The 21,259-nt window shown below is 43.4% G+C and overlaps 1 protein-coding gene across 4 annotated transcripts in view; it reads left to right on the top strand.

The window, feature by feature from the left end:
• SETDB2 (SET domain bifurcated histone lysine methyltransferase 2) overlaps window positions 1-20,688 on the top strand; it is an 81,299-nt gene extending 60,611 nt beyond the window's left edge. Inside the window, exons 13-21 of one of the 4 annotated variants that reach the window (XM_061133782.1) lie at window positions 2,136-2,243; window positions 7,767-7,900; window positions 12,505-12,539; window positions 14,067-14,134; window positions 14,860-15,087; window positions 15,493-15,541; window positions 16,354-16,485; window positions 17,716-17,787; window positions 19,726-20,688. In XM_061133782.1, the coding sequence (XP_060989765.1) occupies window positions 2,136-2,243; window positions 7,767-7,900; window positions 12,505-12,539; window positions 14,067-14,134; window positions 14,860-15,087; window positions 15,493-15,541; window positions 16,354-16,485; window positions 17,716-17,787; window positions 19,726-19,865 (966 nt within the window). In that variant the 3' untranslated portion in view covers window positions 19,866-20,688. The remainder of the gene's footprint in view (window positions 1-2,135; window positions 2,244-7,766; window positions 7,901-12,504; window positions 12,540-14,066; window positions 14,135-14,859; window positions 15,088-15,492; window positions 15,542-16,353; window positions 16,486-17,715; window positions 17,788-19,725) is intronic. The other 3 variants (XM_061133779.1, XM_061133780.1, XM_061133781.1) reach the window with 3 other exon arrangements.
• The last annotated feature ends 571 nt before the right edge of the window (window positions 20,689-21,259 follow it).

Here is a 21,259-nt window from a genome sequence, read left to right on the forward strand (position 1 = left end):
TTTTTGAATTAGTGTTTTCATATTCTTTGGATGCATACCCAGGAGTGGAATTGCTGGATCATATGATAGTTCTATTTTTAGTTTTTTTTTGTTTTTTTTTTTTTGAGGAACCTCCATATTGTTTTCCATAGCAGCTGCACCAACTTACATTCCCACTGTCCGTGTATAGGGTTCCCTTTTCTCAACATCCTCACCAACATTTGTGTGCAGTCTTCTTGATGACAGCCATTCTGACAGGTGTGAGGTGATATCTCTTCCAGTTTTTCATTTGCCCTTCTCTGATGATCAGTGATACTGAGCATCTTTTCATGTGCCTTTGGCCATCTGCATGTCTTCTTTGGAAAAAGGTCCATTCAGATCTTCTGCCCATCTTTTAATCAGGTTGTTTTTTGATCTTCAGTTTTATGAGCTCTTTGTATATTAACCCCTTACTGGTCATATCGTATGCAAATATTTTCTCCCACTCAATAGGTTAATAGGTTGTCTTTCTGTCTTATTGATGGTTTGTTGATGCAAAAGCTTTTAGGTTTAATTAGGTCCCGTTTGTTTATTTTTCCTTATATTTTCCTTGCATTTGGAGATAGAAAAGAATATTGCTTTTTGTCAAAGAGTGTCCTGCCTGTGTTTTCTTCTAGGAGTTTATCGTGCCCCATCTTACACTTAGGTCTTTAATCCATTTTGAATTTATTTTTGTGTATGATGAGATGTTCAAATTTCATTTTTTAACATGTTGCTGTCCAATTTTCCCATCACTCCTTATTGAAGAGACTATCTTTTCTCCATTGTATATTCTTGCCTTCTTTAAATGTGGACTTATGCTTTTATTTCTTGGGTGAATACCTAGAAGAGGAATGCTGGGTCATAAAGTAAGTGTATGTTTAACTTTAAAGGTGACTGCATTATTTTACACTTCTACCAACAATGTGTAAGCATTTCCTTTGCTCCGTACCTGCATTGACACTTGGTTATTTTTCAGTCTTTTTAATTCTAGCCAATCTGGTGAGTGTGTATTGGTATCTCATTGTGGCTGTGTCTGTGGGTTACCGATTTTGAGCATCTTTCCATTTGTAACTCTTCTCTGAAGTGTCTATCCAGATTTTTTGCCCATTTTTAATTGTATTGTCTTATTGAGTGGCAACAGTTTTTCCTCTATTCTCGATATAAGTTTTTTGTCAGGTATATGAATTACAAATATTTTCTCCCAATTTCTGGCTTGCCTTTCTGTTTTCTTAGCGATGTCTTTCAAAGAACAAAAACTTTTAATTTTGATGAATTCCAACTTGATAACTTTTTAAAATATTTATCTATTTATTTGGCTGTGTTGAGTCTTGGTTACAACATGTGGAGTCTTTTTTTTGCAGCGCATGGGCTTAGTTGCTCCATGGCATGTGGTATCTTAGTTCCCTGACCATGGATTGAACTCATGTCCTCTGCATTGGAAAGCAGATTCTTAACCACTGGACCACCAGGGAAGTCCCAACCAACTTGAGAACTTTTTTATAGTTTTTGCTTTTATTAGAAATCTTTGCCTATGTCAGGGTCAGAATTTTTTTCTCTTATGTTTTTCATGCCCTTTATAATTTAAGTATACTGTAATGTTGGTCTTTAATTAGGAAGTAGTTTGGATTCTTTTGGTCTCAAGAAGCTCTTAGAAACTCAAGCCAACCTGAATACACAAGAGGCTTTGTAATGAGTTGCAGGGCCATTCTGTGGCTCCTGAAGGCAGGTCCAGAGGCGGGGCCAAGGAACAGGAGCTGAGAAGCCCTTAGGAACCTGGGATGTCCTGTGTAGCCCTCATTTTTTGTTTTCCCTCTCTCTGTAGACTGACTTTCTCTTCTCTGACCGTGTGCCTCAGAGCCTATTTAACTTTCCTAGAATAGGAACTTTGATTGGCCCAGCTTGGGATCTGGTCCTTGACCAAGCCACTGAGGGTCAGGGTTAGGCAGTGTGAAACATGCCCGGGGATCAGGACTGTTCCCGAAGAAAAGCTGGGTGGCTTGAGGTCTGCTCACACACCCCAAAAGGTTGTCATCTTCCATTCCTGATGAATACTTTTTTGGTACCATTTTCTGACTTGTAGCTCTCAACATTTCTTTGTATATAATCTGGATTGTTTTTCTTTTCCCAATCTGCAGCTGTATTCCTCCGCACTTGTGGAATGTGAGGACCATGATTCATGTAATAATGATAGAAATTTTGATGTGGAATCAGTAAAGAAAGAAATCAAGAGAGGAAGGAAGTTGGTAAGTATGAAGGATTTTCTTAGAAAGTTGAACAGACCCTTGGGGATGCCTTCAAAAGAAAGTCTATTTGATTAATAAACCAGGAATAGAGATGTATCTTGGAGAGCTGAAAGAAGTAGGACCTGTACTGGAAACTTAGATTCAATTGAATATATTAATATTTTTAAATAAGGTACGATGTGTTTCATCATTAAAGTATCAATTGATAACGAATCAGAATGCTTTGGCTAAAAGTAGAAGGAACTCCAGTTGAGACTGGCTTTAAAAAAAAAAAAAGAATGCTCATTTTCTCACTTAGCCAGAGGAAAAACTGGCTTCAGAGTTGGTTGATTCAGGGGCTCAATGATGTCATCAAGGGCCCATCATCCTTTCCACCCTGCTGTCCACAGCATCAGCTGGTTCCTTTGTGATCCTAGGGTGGCCACAGGCAGCTGCTGAAGCATCAGGCTTTTGTCTTCCTGTCTATAAAAAGTTCTTCCTCCTGAAAGCTGAGTTAGGCCACACTTCTCTTTCTGCACCAATTCCTAGAGGCGACCGTACATAATCAGGAGCTACCCTTGGAGCTGGGCCAGCTCCCTGGGAAGGAAGCACCCTGGGTAGTTACCCTCCAGGGCTGCTACAGGAGACTCCCCCTGACAGCACCCTCCACAGCTTAGTCAGCAGGACAGCAGCATCAGCGCTGACACGCTCAGCACCACCACCGCCCACAGTCGGGTTAGTGATCCAGAGCAAACACTGTTTTAGTCCTTGTGCAGTGTCCGCATAGACGGGGCAGTGTCCGCAGCACCCGCTGCACTCTGAGATGTGCCTGCTCTGGGCGCTCAGTGAGCAGGCAGCTCAGCCCAGCTGGGGCTCAGGAAGCCTTCGGCGCTGGGGGTGGGGGCGAAAATGAAGACGGGGAGCTCCAGAGAGAGGGGACAGGGTGTGCGAAAGCTTATGGAAGGCCGGAAAGAAGATGCGGTGTGTCCATAGAACCACAAGCATAGGACTCCCTGGCATTCTCTTTACTGACCTCACGGAATTATATAGGATGTAATAGAAGGTGTGAGGCCATTCCCTTGCCCTTAGATAATGAGTTGACTCTGGTTTTCACTGGAACAGCAAAGCCGCAGTAAACGTCTTTGTGCATTACCCTTACGTGCTGGTGTGCGGGGTACTGTATGGCACAGTCCTAGAAATTCCTTTAAAATCTTTGAAACGTGCTGACAAAATGACCCCCAGGAAGACTTGCACCACTTTATACGTCTGTTCTCAGTGGATGAAAGCACGCTTCTCCCAGCCCTAGACACAAATGAGAATCACAGACCTTGTTGATTTTTGCCAGTCTCACCAAGTTCTCCACTGCGTTTCCCTGACCCCTGGAGAGGCTGACCACCTCCCCTCCCTAGTCACCGTCCTGGCCTCCCGGCGCGCCCAGCTGCAGCGGCTCTTCAGTGGTCTCTGGCCGTGGTCCAGCGCAGCCGTCACCCCCCTGCAGCCCTCCCCGCCCCTGGACACCCTCTGTGCTCACAGAGCAGACCCCCTCCCTGGGCAAGCACGTCTGTATGGTGTCTGCAGGAGCTCGGTAGCGCTGGCAGCTGAGCCGTTAACCCGAGAAAACCCACAGACGTTCTCGCTGATCTCAGATGCACAGCCGTAAATCTCAAACAGACCGTCAGCACTTCACCCTCCGCACGAACTGGTTCATGTCCTCTCATCTGTCTTTGAAGTCTTGCCCCACCCCAACTTCTCATTCCCAAGATGATGACTCTGGCTGTTGGTTTTGGTGTGTGTGTGTTTTTTTAATATTTATTACTTATTTATTTATTTGGCTGCACCGGGTCTTAGTTGCACCATGCGAACTGTTAGAGCATGTGGGATCTAGTTTCCCGGCCAGAGATCAAACTAGGGCCCCCCGCACTGGGAGCTTGGAGCTTTAGCCACCAGACCACCAGGGAAGTCCCGGTTCTGTTTTTCTTTTTGATGAGACTTTGTTTTTTAGAGCAGTTTTAGGTTCACAAAAAAACCTGAGGGGACAGTACAGAGGGTTCCCATATCCCCCCCACCCTTTATCAACACCGCCCCCCTTGAGAGGGGACATTTGTTACGACTGATGAACAACACTGACACGTCAGAAACACCCAGAGGCCATCTCTGAAGTTAGGGTTCCCTCCTGGTGGTGTACGTTGCTTTGCCTGATTCTTACCAAGAAGGTGGAAGCGATTAGACAGGAACTCCTCCTGAATACTCCACCCGCCTGTCCCTAGACCTCCAGCCTGTCACAGCTAACCTTGCACCTGGGCTTTGGAGCCGCTGCTCCCCGCCCCCTCCCCAAGGACCAGGCTCTTGCATTTTCCTCCCCTGCCCCTTCATATCAGTATCCCCTCTTTCTACTTGATAATTCCCATCAGCATATAAACATGATCAACTGATCATGTCATCTTTTAAAAAAATATCCTCCCTCATACACCAAGAGCTGGTCAGTTGCGGGTCACTTGTCTGACTTAGGTGACCTTCCGGCAGGACCCTCACACAGTGGTCCCTGCCCTGCATCTTGCAGCACTTCCTTCTCACGTCCCAGACACACTCTGCTGGGATGTCTCTTACCTTTCAGGCTGCTTCTTCCCAAGGGCCTGGGCTGTTTCTCCTCCTCTGCTCACCCTCTGTGGTTGGGAATGCCTGAGGCCCTGTCCTGGGCTCCTTCATCAATCTGAACATCCTTCCCCCATGACCTCATCCAGTTCCTGTGGCTTCAGGATCACTCTTATCCCTGGACTCTTTTATCTCCAGCCCTGAAGACCAGCCTGACATACTTACCTGGATTTCTGATCGCATCTCCTGTTAAAACTGGCCCAGAAAAAAAAAAAAAAAAAAAAACTGGCCCAGAAAAAAATAGTTCCATCCCCTGCACATACCTGCACAAGGTCCATCCACACCTGTCCGCTTCTCCTCTGCAAACAGCACATCACCTGTCCGCCATCATCTGCTCCACAGCCCCAGCCCAGCATCAAGCCCATCAGCGTCACGCTATAGATCTTGCACCCTCTTCTTCTCTCTCACCACTACCCATCCACCAGGGTGAGGTCTGGCCCCACTCTCTTGGACGGTTGCTGAACACTGGATACCTGTCCCGCTTTTCTCTTCCGCCCACCCTTCGCAGCCCATTCTCCACACAGCTGCCAGAACAGTGTCCTTACGTGTCAGTTTATGCTCCCCTTGCACGAAGATAAAACCCCAGCTCATCACTGTGGTTCATAAGGCCCATATGTCCAAGCCCCCTGGATCTTAGCTCAGACTCTCCCCCTTACCTCCCCTCTCTTCCAGCAAAACTACCTGTCCCTCTTGTCCTTCTTGTAAGCTGGCCAGTACAGAAGCTCATTCCTGTCTCAAGAACACAAGGCCTTCTGCTGACGATGTCCTTACCTCTGCTTTGATGTAGACTGGGCACCCTTATTAAAATCTAAGCTCCTCTGTCACCCCCTTAGGGAGGCCTTGTATATCACTGACTACCCAATCTGAAGTAGGGAACCAGAGACACTCTGTCACTTGGCCTTAATTCTCTGCAAAGCATATGTCATTGTTTTTAAAGTTGGCTTTATTTGATCATTGTCCGTCTCCACCACAGAGTTTACCTCATAATGGCAGGTACCTTGTCCAGTGCGGGTTCCCCCGTCCTAGAAGAGAGTCTGCCAGGTCAGCAGCTACTCTGAGGTCCTTCAGTGAGTCAGTGTTTGCTGTTGTTCAGTTGCTAAGACATGTCTGACTCTGTGACCCCATGAATTGCACACCAGCCTCCTCTGTCCTCCACTGTCTCCTGGAGTTTGCTCAGATTCATGTCCATTAAGTTGGTGATGCCATCCAACCATCTCATCCTCTGTCGCCCCCTTCTCCTCCTGCCCCAATCTTTCCCAGCACCAGGGTCTTTTCCAATGAGTCAGTTCTTCACATCAGGTGGCCAAAGTATTGGAGCTTCAGCATCAGTCCTTCCAATGAATATTCAGGGTTGATTTCCTTTAGGATGGACTTGTTGGATCTCCTTGCAGTCCAAGGGACTCTCGAGAGTCTTCTCCAACACCACAGTTCAGAATCATCAGTTCTTCAGCACTCAGCCTTCTTTATGGTCCAACTGTCACATCCATACATGACTACTGGAAAAACCATGGTTTTGACTATATGGACCTTTGTTGGCAAAGTGATGTCTCTACTTTTTAATATGCTGTCTAGGTTTGTCATAGCTTTCCTTCCAAGGAGCAAGCATCTTCTAATTTGATGTTTATTAGCTGTTTGTATTTTTGGTGTGATTTGCCTCTTCCCGTTTTTCTGTGGGTTAGTAGAGTCTTAACCCTTTATCAACTATGCAGCAAACAAGTCTTCCTTTTTTCTTTTTATGGTATCTTATCACCTTAAAGGTGGAGCTTACATTTTCTTATGTAGTCAGAACAGTCTTTTTCTTTGTGGCTTCTGAGTTTCCTGCCTTGCTTAGACAGCCTTCCTCACCTCAGTACTATACTTTTTTCTTCTTTCTCATATTTTCCAGATTTCTGTAGGCTTTTAAAGATAACCTATTTTTTATATAAAGCCTTATTCCACATGAAATTTATTGGGAAATACATTGTGAGGTAGGGATCTTACCCTTACTTCTTTTCTATGCATCTAGTTAGATGCCCCCCCCCAGCATTAACTGGTCATTCTTTGTGCTCTGACTTCACATCCTGCCTTCCGCACAGTCTAACTGCTCTCCCATATTTGCATTTTGTTTATTTAGAGAGTTGTTTGTGCTGCTCTTGCGATACTGTGTGAGCTTTCTCCTGTTTTGCTAGGTGGTTACCTTGAGCCTGCACTTCATGCAGCCGGAGTGTGATATAAACCAGCCTTGGTCATGGCTCGGATTCCCCCAAACGGTTAGGTTTCTGTCCTCCTAGCCATCTCTACCCCACCTTCCTATCAGGCCAATAGACTAATACAGAGAAGCAAGATATCAAATGAATTGAAGTAAGGGAAAAACTTACTCTTCAGAAGCCTTTTTATATTTGTTTTTTTACATTTTTGGCCTTTCTGCATAGATGCCAAAGAGGTTTCCGTTCCTTTCTTCACGTCTCCTCAGTCAAGCGTCTGTAAGACATGTGCTGTTATCCCAGGGGAGAATGCAGGTCTAGGAGAGGGGAAGGGGCCTGCTCGAGATCACGCAGCTGTCAGGGCGCCCCCGGAGCCGGCCTTGGTCACACGCTCAGTGTCACCCCCAGAACCGCTGCCTAGAGCCAGGCAGTGTTGCCAGCCCTGCTTTTTAGAAATCTCTTAAAGAGAGGGGACAGGAGTTGGAAACAAGAGTTTTCTGCTTTTAATCAGATCATTAAAAAACATTCCAGTCAGTTGAGATTGTGCTGAAATTCCAAAACGAGCAGCAGATGTCAGGACCCAGTGTTTGTAACTGAGGACATGAGGGAAGCCAGCTTAAAAATAGCACTTGATGACCTCTTGCCTTTTAATTTTTAACAAAAACTCTGAAAAAGCGGGTGCTTACTCAGTAAATCTCCTCTTCTGTAGAAATGCACGTATTGTGGGAAAAAAGGAGCCACCGTGGGATGTGACTTAAAATCCTGTTCCAAGAATTACCACTTTTTCTGTGCCAAGAATGACCACGCAGTTCTGCAAGCTGATGGACATAAAGGAATTTATAAGTATTTAATGAAACTGTTTTAAAGCCACATTTGCAGGAGGGGTGGATTGGAATATGGAATGGTTAGATTAAGAGAAGATTTTTTAAAGCTAGTTTTATACAAATTGTTTCCAAGTAGGAATGTGGTTTGGGAGATGCCCAGTCAGGAACCTGACTTCAAAAGACCATCCCTGGTTTCCCAGGTGGCTCAGTGGTAAAGAACCTGCCTGCCAGTGCATGAATGTGGGTTCAGTCTCTGGGTCAGAAAGATCCCCTGAAGGAGGGCATGGCGACCACTCCAGTATTCTTGCCTGGAGAAAGAATCCCATGGACAAGAGGGCCTGGTGGGCTACAGACCATGAAATCACAAAGAGTTGGACACAACTTAGCGACTAAACAGCAACAATTGTCATAGGAATAAAAGAAGCAGGGTTGGTTTTGTCCGGAGTTTTACTCTCCCTGCGTCGTTTCTTTCCTGGTAGAAAATGCTGCTTGTCATAGGGGCGCTAGTCACCTAACAGGTGGGAACCAGTTCACACTCGCTTTTTTCTGCAAACAGGAAAGGAGCCTGACTTCTTAGTCAGGTCCCCGCTATACCCATCTTGTCTCCAAATGAATGCATTTTCCCACAAATGTCACCACCTTCTTCACTATAAATAGCCTCTGAAAATTATAAACTAGGCAGCAAGTACAGTGATCAGTCATCAGGTCCTTGAAGAAAAACTTGTCTTGACTTTGAAATCCTGCTCCTTGTCTTTCAATAATTCTATCATGTTAATTTTTACACAGTGAGGCATATTTCAAGTCTACTACAAGTGTATTTGTTTTACCCGGAGAAATTTGATCTTCCTTCTGATGAAAGATGTCAGTTAAGTCATTATACAATTTAGTCAGAGGAAATCAGTAAGACAGGTGTTAATTGATTCAGGTCACTTTTGAACTCTTTCATACATAGATGCAGTCTAGAATATGTTATATAAAGGTGAAGAAAGTTATACAATGGTCTTAACAGTTTTGACCTTTTTAATGTTATGAGATGGAGTAAAACAGAGACTGATGGTCTAGCGTGGACAAGCCAGGCAGACACTTGCGACTTCTTTGGGGCATGTGAATAGATTCTGATCGAACCGGACATTTTATTTATGTTTTTTCACTATGCCGGGTCTTCGTCGCTGTGCACGGGCTTTCTCTCGTTGTGACGATGGGGGGCCACTCTCGAGTTGCTGAGAGGGCTTCTCCTTGTGCTGGCCTCTTGTTGCAGAGCTCGGGCCCTGGAGCACAGGCTCAGTGGTTGTGGCGCACAGGTTTAGTTGCCCCTCAGCATGTGGACTCTTCCCAGACCAGGGATCGAGCCTGTGTCCCTTGCATTGGCAGGTGAATTCTTTATCACTGGACCACCAAGGAAGTCCTGGACATTTGAAAGTTCAGTGAAATATATACATTTTTTTCAGTCATAGTATCTGAATAATAGGATTAGTGTTGAGAGGATTATTATTTTATAACTGGAGTATAGTTGATTTACAGTGTTGTATTAGTTTCAAGTATACAGCAAAGTGGTTCAGCTCAGACTTTCTCAGACTCTTTTCCCTTACAGTTTGTTACATGATACTGAGCAGAGTTCCCTGTGCTACACAGTAGGTCCTTGCTGGTTATGTTTCATATATACTAGTATATGTATGCTAATCCCAAACTCCTAATTTATCCCTCCCAGAGGGTTACTTTTAATACGATTTTTATAAAATCTGTTACATTCCTAAATGATATTTTAAAATTCCTTATGGAGGGTAGACTTCCCCCCCCCAATTTTATCAGAGTCTTCCAACACTATTTTATTACTTTATTAAAACCACTTACTCTATGCCAGGAATACTTCAAAGTACTTTGCAAAGGTTAATTCATTTAAAGCTCATATAGTAGCCCAGTAAGGTAGATACTGTTACTCCCATACTATTATGAGGAAACTGAGGCCCTGAGGGACAGTAATTTGTACCCAGGCCACACTTTTGTTAAGTGGCAGAGCTGGACTAAAGGGCTCCAGAGTCTTTGCTCTTTGCCACTACATCCTCTTTAAGCTTAGGGGCCACATATGCTAAAATGTGGGCAAAACTAACATTCCAAGAAGTTTAAAATAATTTAAAAAATAACTTAACATCTGATTTTACAAGTTCCATAGGTATTTTCTTGCTTGAGACTAGACAGGAAATGTATGAATATGTTAATTTTATATTCTTTTTATATTTGATTTACGGAGAAACCCATGGTTGTAATATTCTATTTCACTTTTTTTACTTACCTTCCCAAAGAGCTTGTTTTATTATGACTTCTCCACAGACCTGAAACACCCACTGGGAAAGACTATTATTAGCAGAGCTACAAGGTCAAACAGAAAGAAGTTCCTGCTATACCTTAAAGTCTGAAAAAATACTGATCATACATTAGAACCACTGAAGAGAGACTCCATAAAATAATCATTTTTTGTCATAGTTTTTTATCAAGTATTGGGCGTCCCTGGTGGCTCAGACTGTAAAGAATCACCTGCAGTGCAGGAGACCCAGGTTCGATCCCTGGGTCGGGAAGATCCCCTGGAGAATGGAATGGCTACCTGCTCCAGTATTCTTGCCTGGAGAATTCCATGGACAGAGGAGCCTGGCGGGCTATGGTCCATGGGGTCGCAAAGAGTCGGACATGACTGAGCGACTAACATTATCAAGTATCAGGTGAACTTTCACTGATTTTTTTTTCATTGAATTGAAACATTCAGAGTGCCCGTCACACACAAGACCCCTTGTTAGGTGTTGGGTTTAGTCCATGTCTTGTTCTTCTTTATATCACATCACCTCATGGGAGGACCAGAAGGTCAGAACTATCAGCCTGTGGCAGGATGGGAGCAGGAGGGGACTTACATGAAGCTGGCTTGGCCTTCAGTTGATAATTGTTGAAAATGGGTGGGGGCATGGGAGTTCATCACATCTCCTCCACTTCTCTGTTTGAAATTTTCCATAAAAAATTAAGTATACCTGGCAAACAAAAGTGCTCAGAGATACCAGAATCCAAAGGATGAGGAGATTAATATTGATTGGGGATGAGGGGTGGTTTGCTGGGAGAACTGTATGGAGGGGGCAGGCACTGGTATAAGACAGGAAGAATCCATACATTCTAAGCACGGGGGACCCTGCATCCAGGGGTCAGCACCTCAAGGACAAAGATCTGGGGCCTGAGGAGGAACAGAGGCTGCAGAGAAAAACGGGGCCAGAGCCGCTCCTTCACTCAGAGCACTCCTCTGCTGCAGCTACACCACTTCTTCTTTCTCTTCTGTGGCTGATCAGTTCCAGGCTTGTGCAGCTCAAATGGAACATCTAGGGGCGATGCCAGTGGTCAGGAAACTGCTCGCCCCGCAGATTAATGCATTCAATTTGCGGTTGCAGTTTCTTGTTTCTTTTTGGCTATGCCTGGTCTTTGCTGCTGCGTAGGCTTTCCTCTGCTTGTGGAGAGCAGGGGCCGCTCTTCATTGCGGTGCACGGGCTTCTCACAGTGACTCCTCTTGTTGCAGAGCGTGGGCTCTGGGCGCGTGGGCTCAGCAGTTGGAGCCCGTGGGCTGGGGGAGCACAGGGTCAGTAGTTGTGACGCGCTGGCTTAGATGTCCTGCGGCACGTGGGATCTTCCAGGACCAGGAATTAAACCCGTGTCCCCTGCAATGGCAGGTGGGTTCTTAAACACTGGACCACCAGGGAAGTCCAGTTTTGTGCTTATTGTGGAAAAGCAGCAGAACTTTGTATAGTCAGACGAAAATTTGTGTCTTAGCCATTGGATTGCTAGGGATCTTTATACAGTAAAATCCCACTGACCCCTGTGTAATAAACATATTGTTTAAAACATGTCATCAGCACTCACCCCTACAGAGAACACGTTGACCGTCCACGTGGTTCAAGGACACTGGGGACGCTGGTATGGGCTCCATCTGCACTTGATGTGCGTCAATACGTACACAGGCTTGAGCAGCAATTTTTTGTTTGTTTTGGGGTTTTTTTCCTTGGCCGTGCTGTGTAGCATGCGGAATCTAAATTTCCTGACCAGGGAGGGATCAAACCCTCACCTCCTGCATTGGGAGCACAGAGTCCTAACCACTCGACACCCAGGGAAATCCCAGCAGTTTTGTTTTTAATAATTTCATTTATTTATTTTTGGGCGTGTGCGTCGTCGTTGCTGCAAGGGCTTTTCTCCAGTTGTGGCGAGCGGGGGCTCCTCACTGTGCTGGCTTCTCTTGTTGCAGAGCACAGGCTGTAGAGCAAGCAGGCTTCCGCAGTTGGGGCACATGGGCTCAGGAACTGCGGGTCCCAGGCTCTACGGCACAGGCTTAATAGTTGTGGCGCACACAGGCTTAGTTGTTCCAAGGCCATGTGGGATCTTCTCGGATCAGGAACCGAACCTGTGTCTCCTGGATTGGCAGGCAGATTCTTTACCACCGAGTCACCAGGGAAGCCCAGCAATTTTGTTTTTAAAATAAATATTTAGGGTTAAGCCCTCATGAAAAACAGGTTAGTTCCCTTTTAAGTTACAAAGCAATAGGCATAATACATGAAAAGTGTAAATCAAAATATCTGACTCTCTAAAATTCCATGTTTTCAGAGTGTTTTGCCAACAACATGCTGACCCTCAAAATGGTAAGTATCTAAAATTCAGTGTTGGTGGATTTAAAAAAGGTAAACATTTAGTTAAGACATGGAATAATCTGATTTACTGGCCTCGGTAAGTTAAAATACAAGTTTTTGAGTTAAAATGTTAAATACTTTTAACATTAAGTTGTTGGTCCCTGTGCGGTGCGCAGACATAATGGACCGGATTTCTCTTTGTGACTAGATCTGCCGTCGGTGAAGCCTTTGTCTGGGGTCTTCCATTCCCACTACAGTGAGCAGACCAAACCAAGACTTGGTAAAAAGCTGTGACTTTTGCGACTATTCTTCTAAAATGAGTTATCAATTTTCAGTAGATAAAACTGACAAAGTGCTGTATATTCCCTGAATGCAATTTTCCTAAGAATGCATGATTAGCATTTCTGTTCTGAGGACAGTTGGGTCCTGGCTGCCCAGAGTTATGTAGCCTTTGTGTACTGTTGGGATGGCCGTCTTGCCAACACTTGATCTGGAATGCTCTCTGTGCATGGGAGTCAGCCCTCTCGGGTAAAGGCTTAGTTCCCTGTCCTGCCAGCTGCATTGTGCAGTGTTAAACAGTGCTTTTTAAACCAAAGAGTTACCCTCATTCTTCAGCCATTTTCAGCCTTTCAACTTATCAGATTTACCATAAAAAATATTGCTGTCAATCAATGTTTATTGACAGGAGAAGATGACCATAATATGTTTCAAAAAGCAAATTGTAAAACCGTTTGTAATGAACCCTTTCCCTGGATGAAGCCATTTTTTTTTTTAATTCTTCCAAAAGTGTTCTGTGTATACAAACATATCTACTGTATCCACCATATCTACTGTACTTCGCTTTTTTCACTTAGCGTATCTTAGAGATTCTTCCCTGTCAGTGGCTGTAAGTAGATCTTACCTCATTTTTTAAAAAAGCCTACATAGTCTTCCACTGTATCTTCCTCAGCTGTGTAGCCGAACCAGTTGTTTCAGCTTTTTCTGTCACGTTAAATACTATAGTTAACATTCTTCTACACTCAGCCTTGTGCCTGTATGTAACAGTACTATTTGACTTCCTCTAAGTAGATAGCTGGGTCAAAGCGTATGGACAGTGAAACTCTGGGTTAACTGTTGGCTAGTTATCTTCTAGAGGCCACACCAGCAGTACACAATGACCCAAATCCTTGCAAATCTTCATCTTAATCTGACCAGTGAAAAATTGTTTTCCTCTGCATATCTTTACTTTGGGTGAAATTGAGTGTATTTCCCTATCTTTTGATCAGGTACATCTGTTGTCCTGTGACCCAATTTGTTTTTCTGTTTAATGAACCCTCTTCTCCAGAGCTCCCCATTTGCCCATTTTTCTACCTAAGCTGCCTTTTTCATATTGATTTATACGGTCTTTTTATATTTTAAAATTTGGCCTTTTGTCATTTGTTTCGGAAACATTTAGTCTTAAGTCTGACACATCTAAGTTTGACTTTGTGCACTTTATGCAGTCAAGCATTAGTCTTTTCCTTTACGAATTCCAGTGTCTACATAATTTGTATTTTTCAGCCCACTTTTCAGGAGTGAAAAGAAAAAGAGGAAAGAGGAAATGTCTCTCAACAGGCAATCATGTACAGGTAATTTGACTTCATTTTATTACAGCTTTAATTTTCTCCATACAGTCTTTTTTTTAAACCATTCTGAATTTTCGGTGACACAATGATAGACGATAAGATGAATATGAAAGAGAAGTTGGATGTGTCTTGGGTGTCCAAGCACATAACCTCCAGGAGGTGACCATCCCCTGGCTCCTGTACATGCCCTGGTACCAAATCAGTGAGAGGATCTGAGCCCACGTGGTATTTATGGTCCAAAAACAGGCTCAGGTACAGTGGAACATCCTTACCTAGCCAAGTATTTCCCATCTACAGGATCCATATTTGCCCTAATACGTGACTCATAATTTTCTGGATTCCTGTTATGTGTAAAGCATATGAAAATGTTTTGGGGATTTGCAGTAGTTCATATAAGCTAAATTAATATGAGCCAGCAGCCTTCGCCTCTCACCCTTTATACAAGAGGGGCTTGTTCCATCTCTTAAGGTTTTGTTAGACGACACAAAAATACATTTGATGTTTATGCCTACAGACATGACTTTCAACATAGGCATACCACTGAATTTGACAAAATTTTTCATTTTATGCAATACAGTAAGTCCCCTACATATGAACCTTCAAGTTGCAACCTTTCAGAGATGCGAACGTGTGTTGGCACGTCCAGGCACATAGGTTGGTTTGCTTGCCCGGCGCACAGGCGCCTGTGTGCGCCCCCTACAGGCGGTGGTTCGTTGTGCGCCTTACAGCCCTGCGGAGACTGCAGTAGCGCAGTATCTTTATTTCAAGCACAGGACCCGAACTCAGAACGGCTCACGAAGGCTGCCGCAGCCGTTCAGAACGCAGTCCCGTGCTGCCCCGTCACCTGTGATGAGAGAAAGAGAGCTCCTATCCAGACAACACTGGATCGCTTCTTCAAGAGGGTAGATAGAATTGAATCCGGCAAGGAACCAGGACCTGTGCCATCAGCCTCAGGCGTGAGTGAAGCTGCAGCTTGCCCTCCGTCTCCTGCTGCTGCCGACCCTTCAGCTCTAGACCATCTCCCACCTCCTCTCCCTCCTCCCGTCACTAGCTCTTCCTGCCTTTCACTCAGAGCCGGCTGTTATACTGTACCACTGTACTTTCCAAGGTCCTGTACTGTAACACTAAAGGTGTTTTCTGGTGTGTTATGTATTATTTTTGTGAAAAGCACTATACCCCCATTACAGTGCTGCATAGCTGATAGTGTTAGTTGGGCACCTGGGCTAACTGTTGGAATCACAAACAAACTGGACTTAGGAACGCGCTCTCGGACTGGAACTTGTTCATATGTAGAGGACTTACTGTATTAAATGTCAACAGTAAAAAATCAGTGTAAGGTAATCTTGATTCTTCTCTCCTAGCCACCTCAGAGAATGGCACTGAAGAAGGAAAAGGGCGGCAGACACACAGGTTCGCTCTAAGTTTTGTCAGTAACAAATATGACTCACCGTACTTATTACCATGGATTGTAGAGTTGGTATCCCACTTTATTCTTCTGGACTTGTGGTAGTGAACTGTGAGAGTAGAAATCTTCTGTCATGACTATCCACTCCATCAAAATCTCAACAGATCAAGGTCACAGGGTGGGATGGTCCACTGCTCTTCAGTATTAGGAAAGGATACAGTTCTTGATCTCCTGGAGAAGGGAAAGGCTGCCCACTCCAGTGTCCAGTTAAGGAAATAGATGTTCCATAATGATAAACAGTCAATTGTGACAGAAAAAAAATGAGGGAGACTGTTATCTCAAAAATTTGAAGCTAAATTTTAGAAAATTCTATTTACATCGTTATTCTAAGCAGAGAAGTTGTTTTCCCTTTTTATAACATTTCATTGTTTCAGCTTGGAAAAAAAAGAGGTATGGTGAAATTAATAGAAAAGATAAAGGCGCTGTGCTTAGGCACTCAGTCGTGTCTCTCTTTGTAACCCCATGGACTGTAGCCCTCCAGGCTCCTCTGTCCATGGGATTCTCCAGGCGAGAATACTGGAGTGAGCTGCCATGCCCTTCTGCAGGGGATTTTCCCAACCCAGGGATCGAACCCAGGTCTCTCACATTGCAGGCGGATTCTTTACCAGTTGAGCTACCAGGGAAGCCCAAAAGTGCTGTGTGTGTATTATCTAATAATGCTCATCCACCATTAGGGAAAGCCTGAAGAAGTGAGTGTATGTAGGATGGCTGCCCTGAGACGTACCATGTCCTTCTAAAATTCTTTTCTTATTCTTAGATGCAATTGTGAAAGCTGCTTTTCTCAAGAAATGTAAAGAAGCAGGGCTTCTTGACGCTTTATTTGAAGAAATATTAGACAAACTTCATTTGATTCAGGAAAGACTCATGGATGAGACCACTGCAGAATCAGGTACTGAAATAACAAAATTTCTACATGTAGAGATGTCTCACAGACCTACATCGTGAACAAAACAAACACCACCCTAAAGTACACATTTTCTTTCTATGCTGTTTTTCTTTTCTTTCTTTGTCTCATTCTTTAATAAAGTTTATGGATCCAGATCTCTCTCTATATGTCAACAGGATGTAAGTAGTTCACAAACTCATTAATGTAGTAAAAGGAAAAAAAAAATAGCCTGATGCCCTGGAAGTTTTAATGTTTTTTTCCCAGAGGTTCATAATTGAGTGACCAGCAAGAGCTCAGAACTAGATTCACTCACACACCTGCCCCCGCCCCCCAACTGAGCATGTTTACTACTAAGATCTGCGAATGGCATTCATTAACTTAGTTTTGATTTGACTCAGATTCTGTTCATTAAAAAGCTAGTTGCCTTTTTTTTTTTTAACTATAAAACATAGAAGAAAGAGATTTTAACATTTTTGTTGATTGTTGTTTAAAAAGATGCCTTTCAGAAACAGCTCTTTTGGCAGCTTAAGTTCCATCTGTATACGCAGGTATATAGTCACGTACCCTTCTTATAAGCTGTGTTAGGAGTTTAAAAGCTTTATTATAAATAAAGCTGAAACTTAAATAACAGGTTTGTACTTTACAGGCCCACTTATACCTGGAATTTTTTCAGTAAATACTACACAATAAAATACTACCCAGTCTGTGGATGCAAAACCACAGATCGAGGAACCGCATATTTGGGGGGCTGGCTATAAAGTTTAGCCTGGATTTTTGATGGCACAGGAGGTCAGCAGCATAGCTGTCTTAAAAGGAAAAGCCTGACAGTCTGTATTTTATGAAACAATGTAAAATATATGATTATTTGAAAGGGATTTTTTTTCTATTGGACAAAACCAAAAAGTGAAGTTCTAAGCAAACATTTGCCAACGATCACTCATTACATTCTTTTTTTTGTTTATTCTTGTCTCTGGATCGAGCACATGTGAACTTGAGCATGCCCCTCAGGACCACCTGAGGGGCTTGTTAACACAGTGGCCCCTTTGCGGGAGGGGCCAGGGACCTTTTTGATCCAGTAAAGATGCTAGGAAGTTGCATTTCCAGCAAGTTCCCTGGGGAGGCTGCTGCTACTGCAGGCTACAGGGGGTGCCCGCTGTGTGCGGCTCCTTATTAGGGGTTACTTTGTGAGGTGTTTCTGCCTATATAAAACCGAAAATGTTTTTCTCCCTCTAGACTATGAAGAAATCGGGACTTCACTTTTTGACTGTAGATTGTTTGAAGACACGCTTGTAAACTTTCAAGCAGGTATGTGAGTTATAACTAAGCAGCAAAGTCCATAAATACTTCCATATTGAAATGATAAACACTAGTCAGGTGGTGAAAGTCCTATTTTAGAAGAATGTTCAATTCAGTTTCATTCAATTAAAAAGCCCATTACAAACATGAGCCCTCACACCCAGAAGAACGAACACATATATACATAGAGACACACGTGCACACAGAAATACTGCACATGATGGAAACAGCAGTTATCTGTAAGCAGCTGGATTATAGTAACTTCTTTTGTCTTAGTGCTCATTGTATTTTCCACATTTAATACAGACAAATAATTTTCTAATCAGAAAAAAACTCATTTAAAAAAGTAGAAACAACAAAAAAATTGACTGCAAAATTGAAGTATTTGGGCACCATGTTTGAACATCAGCAGGAATGGGTGAGGCTGTGATAAATCACGATGCCACTGTCTCCCTCTCACTTGGTGTGATGTGCATAAATTTCAATTCTGCCGACATTAATCTTCAGATCTAATGGGGGAGAGGGAAAGTTGTCATTGATTCTAAAGTTCATCATCAAAAAAGAACTGCCAAGAAATTTTTGAAAAAGAAAACCTGCTGGAAACAGAGACATAATTTTTCTATAAAACATTAAGCAGTGGTCCTTTCACCACTGTTTCAGATGCCTTTGAAAGAGGCTAAGTTTCCACACTGATGGGTCTTACTGACTTCTCCACCAAGGCTGCCACACACAGCTGGCCAGGCTGTGCCCTGCACATCCCAGGCAGGAGCGGAGGGCACAGGGTTTGGGGCAAAGGGCTCCCCCTGAAGTTGAAAACAAACCGTGGCCTACACTCTGTTCTTTTCCGGAGATGTATTTGTCTTTCTGGCAAATGTATTAAGAAAATACTTTCCCTGTAAAGAAAATATTAGTTCATATTCTTCTCTCAGTATGCACAAGCCTTTCTCATTTTTGTTTTCATAATACACATTTCTGTTTGAATTTTGTGTTACATTTATAATCGGCAGGAAAATGTTGTTTTTAATTTACCAACAATAGTTTGTGTTTTTTTTTTTTTTACCAGTCTCTTGAGAGTGTCTGCATACTTCTAATGGGAGTACCTTTTTTTTTTTAAAGCACCCACTTTATTTTGTATTTTGACTTTCATGTGTGTGTATTTTTCTTTCATATAAAAGTGACATGTATGGAACATGTCAGTACCTAGGTGAGTCAGTTGGGAATACATTACAGTATATTGTTTGTGGGGTGTGAGCACCAGGAAGAGACACTGTTAGAAGGAGACACTATTTGGAATTGCATGAGAACCAACTTAGAAGATTTAACTTCTGATACTCCCAAGTGATAACTCTCGTGCTTAATTCAGCCCTTCCAATGTTCCAGAAAGTTAACTACAGATATACAGATACTCTAAGATTATGTATGTATATATTTTAATATTCTCCCATTTTCAGGTGTTTTAAAAATGACATTGCCGTTGAGTAATATTATAAATTCATAAAGCCTAACTAAAGTAGCTTCTAAGTTGCCACAATAAAAGCACTCCTATTTCTAAATAAAGCCAGAAGCTTTTATGTAACATTAAAACTAGGATGCATTTGTCTGAAAGATTTGCCTTACCCTTGGTAGCGTAACCACATCCTCTCCCAATAAATGGATAATGTGCAGCATGAAGGTTATACAGTCGCTGCTTTCAAGTCCTCAAAGATACACAGAAGCTACCTTTTCTAACTGTATACAAAATTTTAAAGATTTATGGACCCACCTTAAGTGTGATACTAGAATTCGATCCTGAACTAGAAGAGGAAGCAAAGGCATGAAAGCTCACAAGACCCTGGATCCTTTTCATTTGGGGCACAGTGCTGTGTCCTAAGCACTTTCTAAAAAAGCTAGAAATAGTACATTATGTATAGAACTACTGAATAACCTGAAATAACTTCCTTCTAACAGCAGTAGAGAATCAAATTCATGAATCTGAAGAGAGGCGACGGCAGCTGAAGGAAGAGATTGAGCTACTTCAGGACTTAAAACAAAGCTTGTGCTCTGGGCTTCAGTCAAGTTCCACTTCAGATTCCTCTCTGTCTTCCTAAGAAGGACCATTTCCTGAGCCAGGAATCGAGCAGTGGCAAGCAGGGTGAAAGCTGGAGACTGGCCTGCGAAAGCCACACACCTTCAGCACCAGGCCCCTGGGGTGCTCTGCTCCTTGCCCGCTCTCACCTGTTCTTGCTGATGGGCATCTGATGCCTGGTTACTGCCTCCCTTCCCATCATTTCACTTCTACCTCTCTCCCACTAGTAAAGTATTCCTCAGAGTCTACTTGAGTAAATTAGACCATGCTTCCCATGGCTCTTAAAAATCCTTTAGTGGCCTCTTCCCCTCCCCCACTCCAGTGAGCTAAGTGGACGCCAGGTGCTCCCGCCCCAGGGCCTTTGCACGTTCTGCTGTGTGGTCTTCACTGAGATCGTCCTTCCTCACGTCTCTTCTCGGCGTAAGCCACTGTGTTGCACATCAAACCACTGGAGTATAAGCAGCCTGTGGGCAGAAACTCCCTCTCCTGTGTTTTTCTCCCTGTCACGTTTCTAGCAGCTAGCATGCTCAGTAAACGTTAAATGCATAAACTGTTTTTATCTTTTGAGACTAGTTCCAGCCCATAATGCCTCTTTGATATAATAAATTTTAGTATTATACATTACCAAACCTCTCTGCTTTTGAAATTTCTATTCATCCAGTCACCACATGGGTACAGTATCGTCAAAATAAACGTTTAAAACTGGCCCCTTTGGAGGTTTTTCTCAACCTAACAATATACAGTTCAGATGTTAGGTCCTATTCATGTCTGACCTCTGAAAACTTCACTTTCATGTTTCTACCTTTTTACCACACTATCTGATCCACAGTAGTGCTACATTTCAGCATGAGTTTGATCTGAGTCCCCAACACAGTATCTGGCACATAATACACTCAAAAATTATCTGTTGAAGAATATGGTGTAAATGAAGACCATGTCCATCCCTGCTGTAATGGCAACCCCAGCCCAAGTCACTAATAACTGGGGGCAAAATCTCTGGTTTTCAAATTTGGCTACACATCAGAATCATCTGAGGACAAACTACAGAAGCCAAAAAATCACCTCATCTCACAGGCATACCAAAGTTACAACTTGCTTCCCAGGTGGTACAGTGGTAAAGAATCTGCCTGCCAGTGCTGGAGAAACAAGAGATGTGGGTTCGATCCCTGGACTGGGAAGAACCCCTGGAGAAGGAAATGGCAATCTACTCCACTATTCTTGCCTGGGAAATTCCATGGACAGAGGGATCCTGGAGGGTACAGTCCATGGGGTCACAAAGAATGGGACATGACTGAGCATGTGTGCCCATGCACACAACACACACAGAAGTACTATGGATCAAAGAGACTGAACACATGAACACACGAACACACACACACACAACCCTACTGTGGATCAAAGAGACTGAACACATGC

This window comes from Dama dama, chromosome 30, assembly GCF_033118175.1.
Source record: "Dama dama isolate Ldn47 chromosome 30, ASM3311817v1, whole genome shotgun sequence".
NCBI lineage: Eukaryota > Metazoa > Chordata > Mammalia > Artiodactyla > Cervidae > Dama > Dama dama.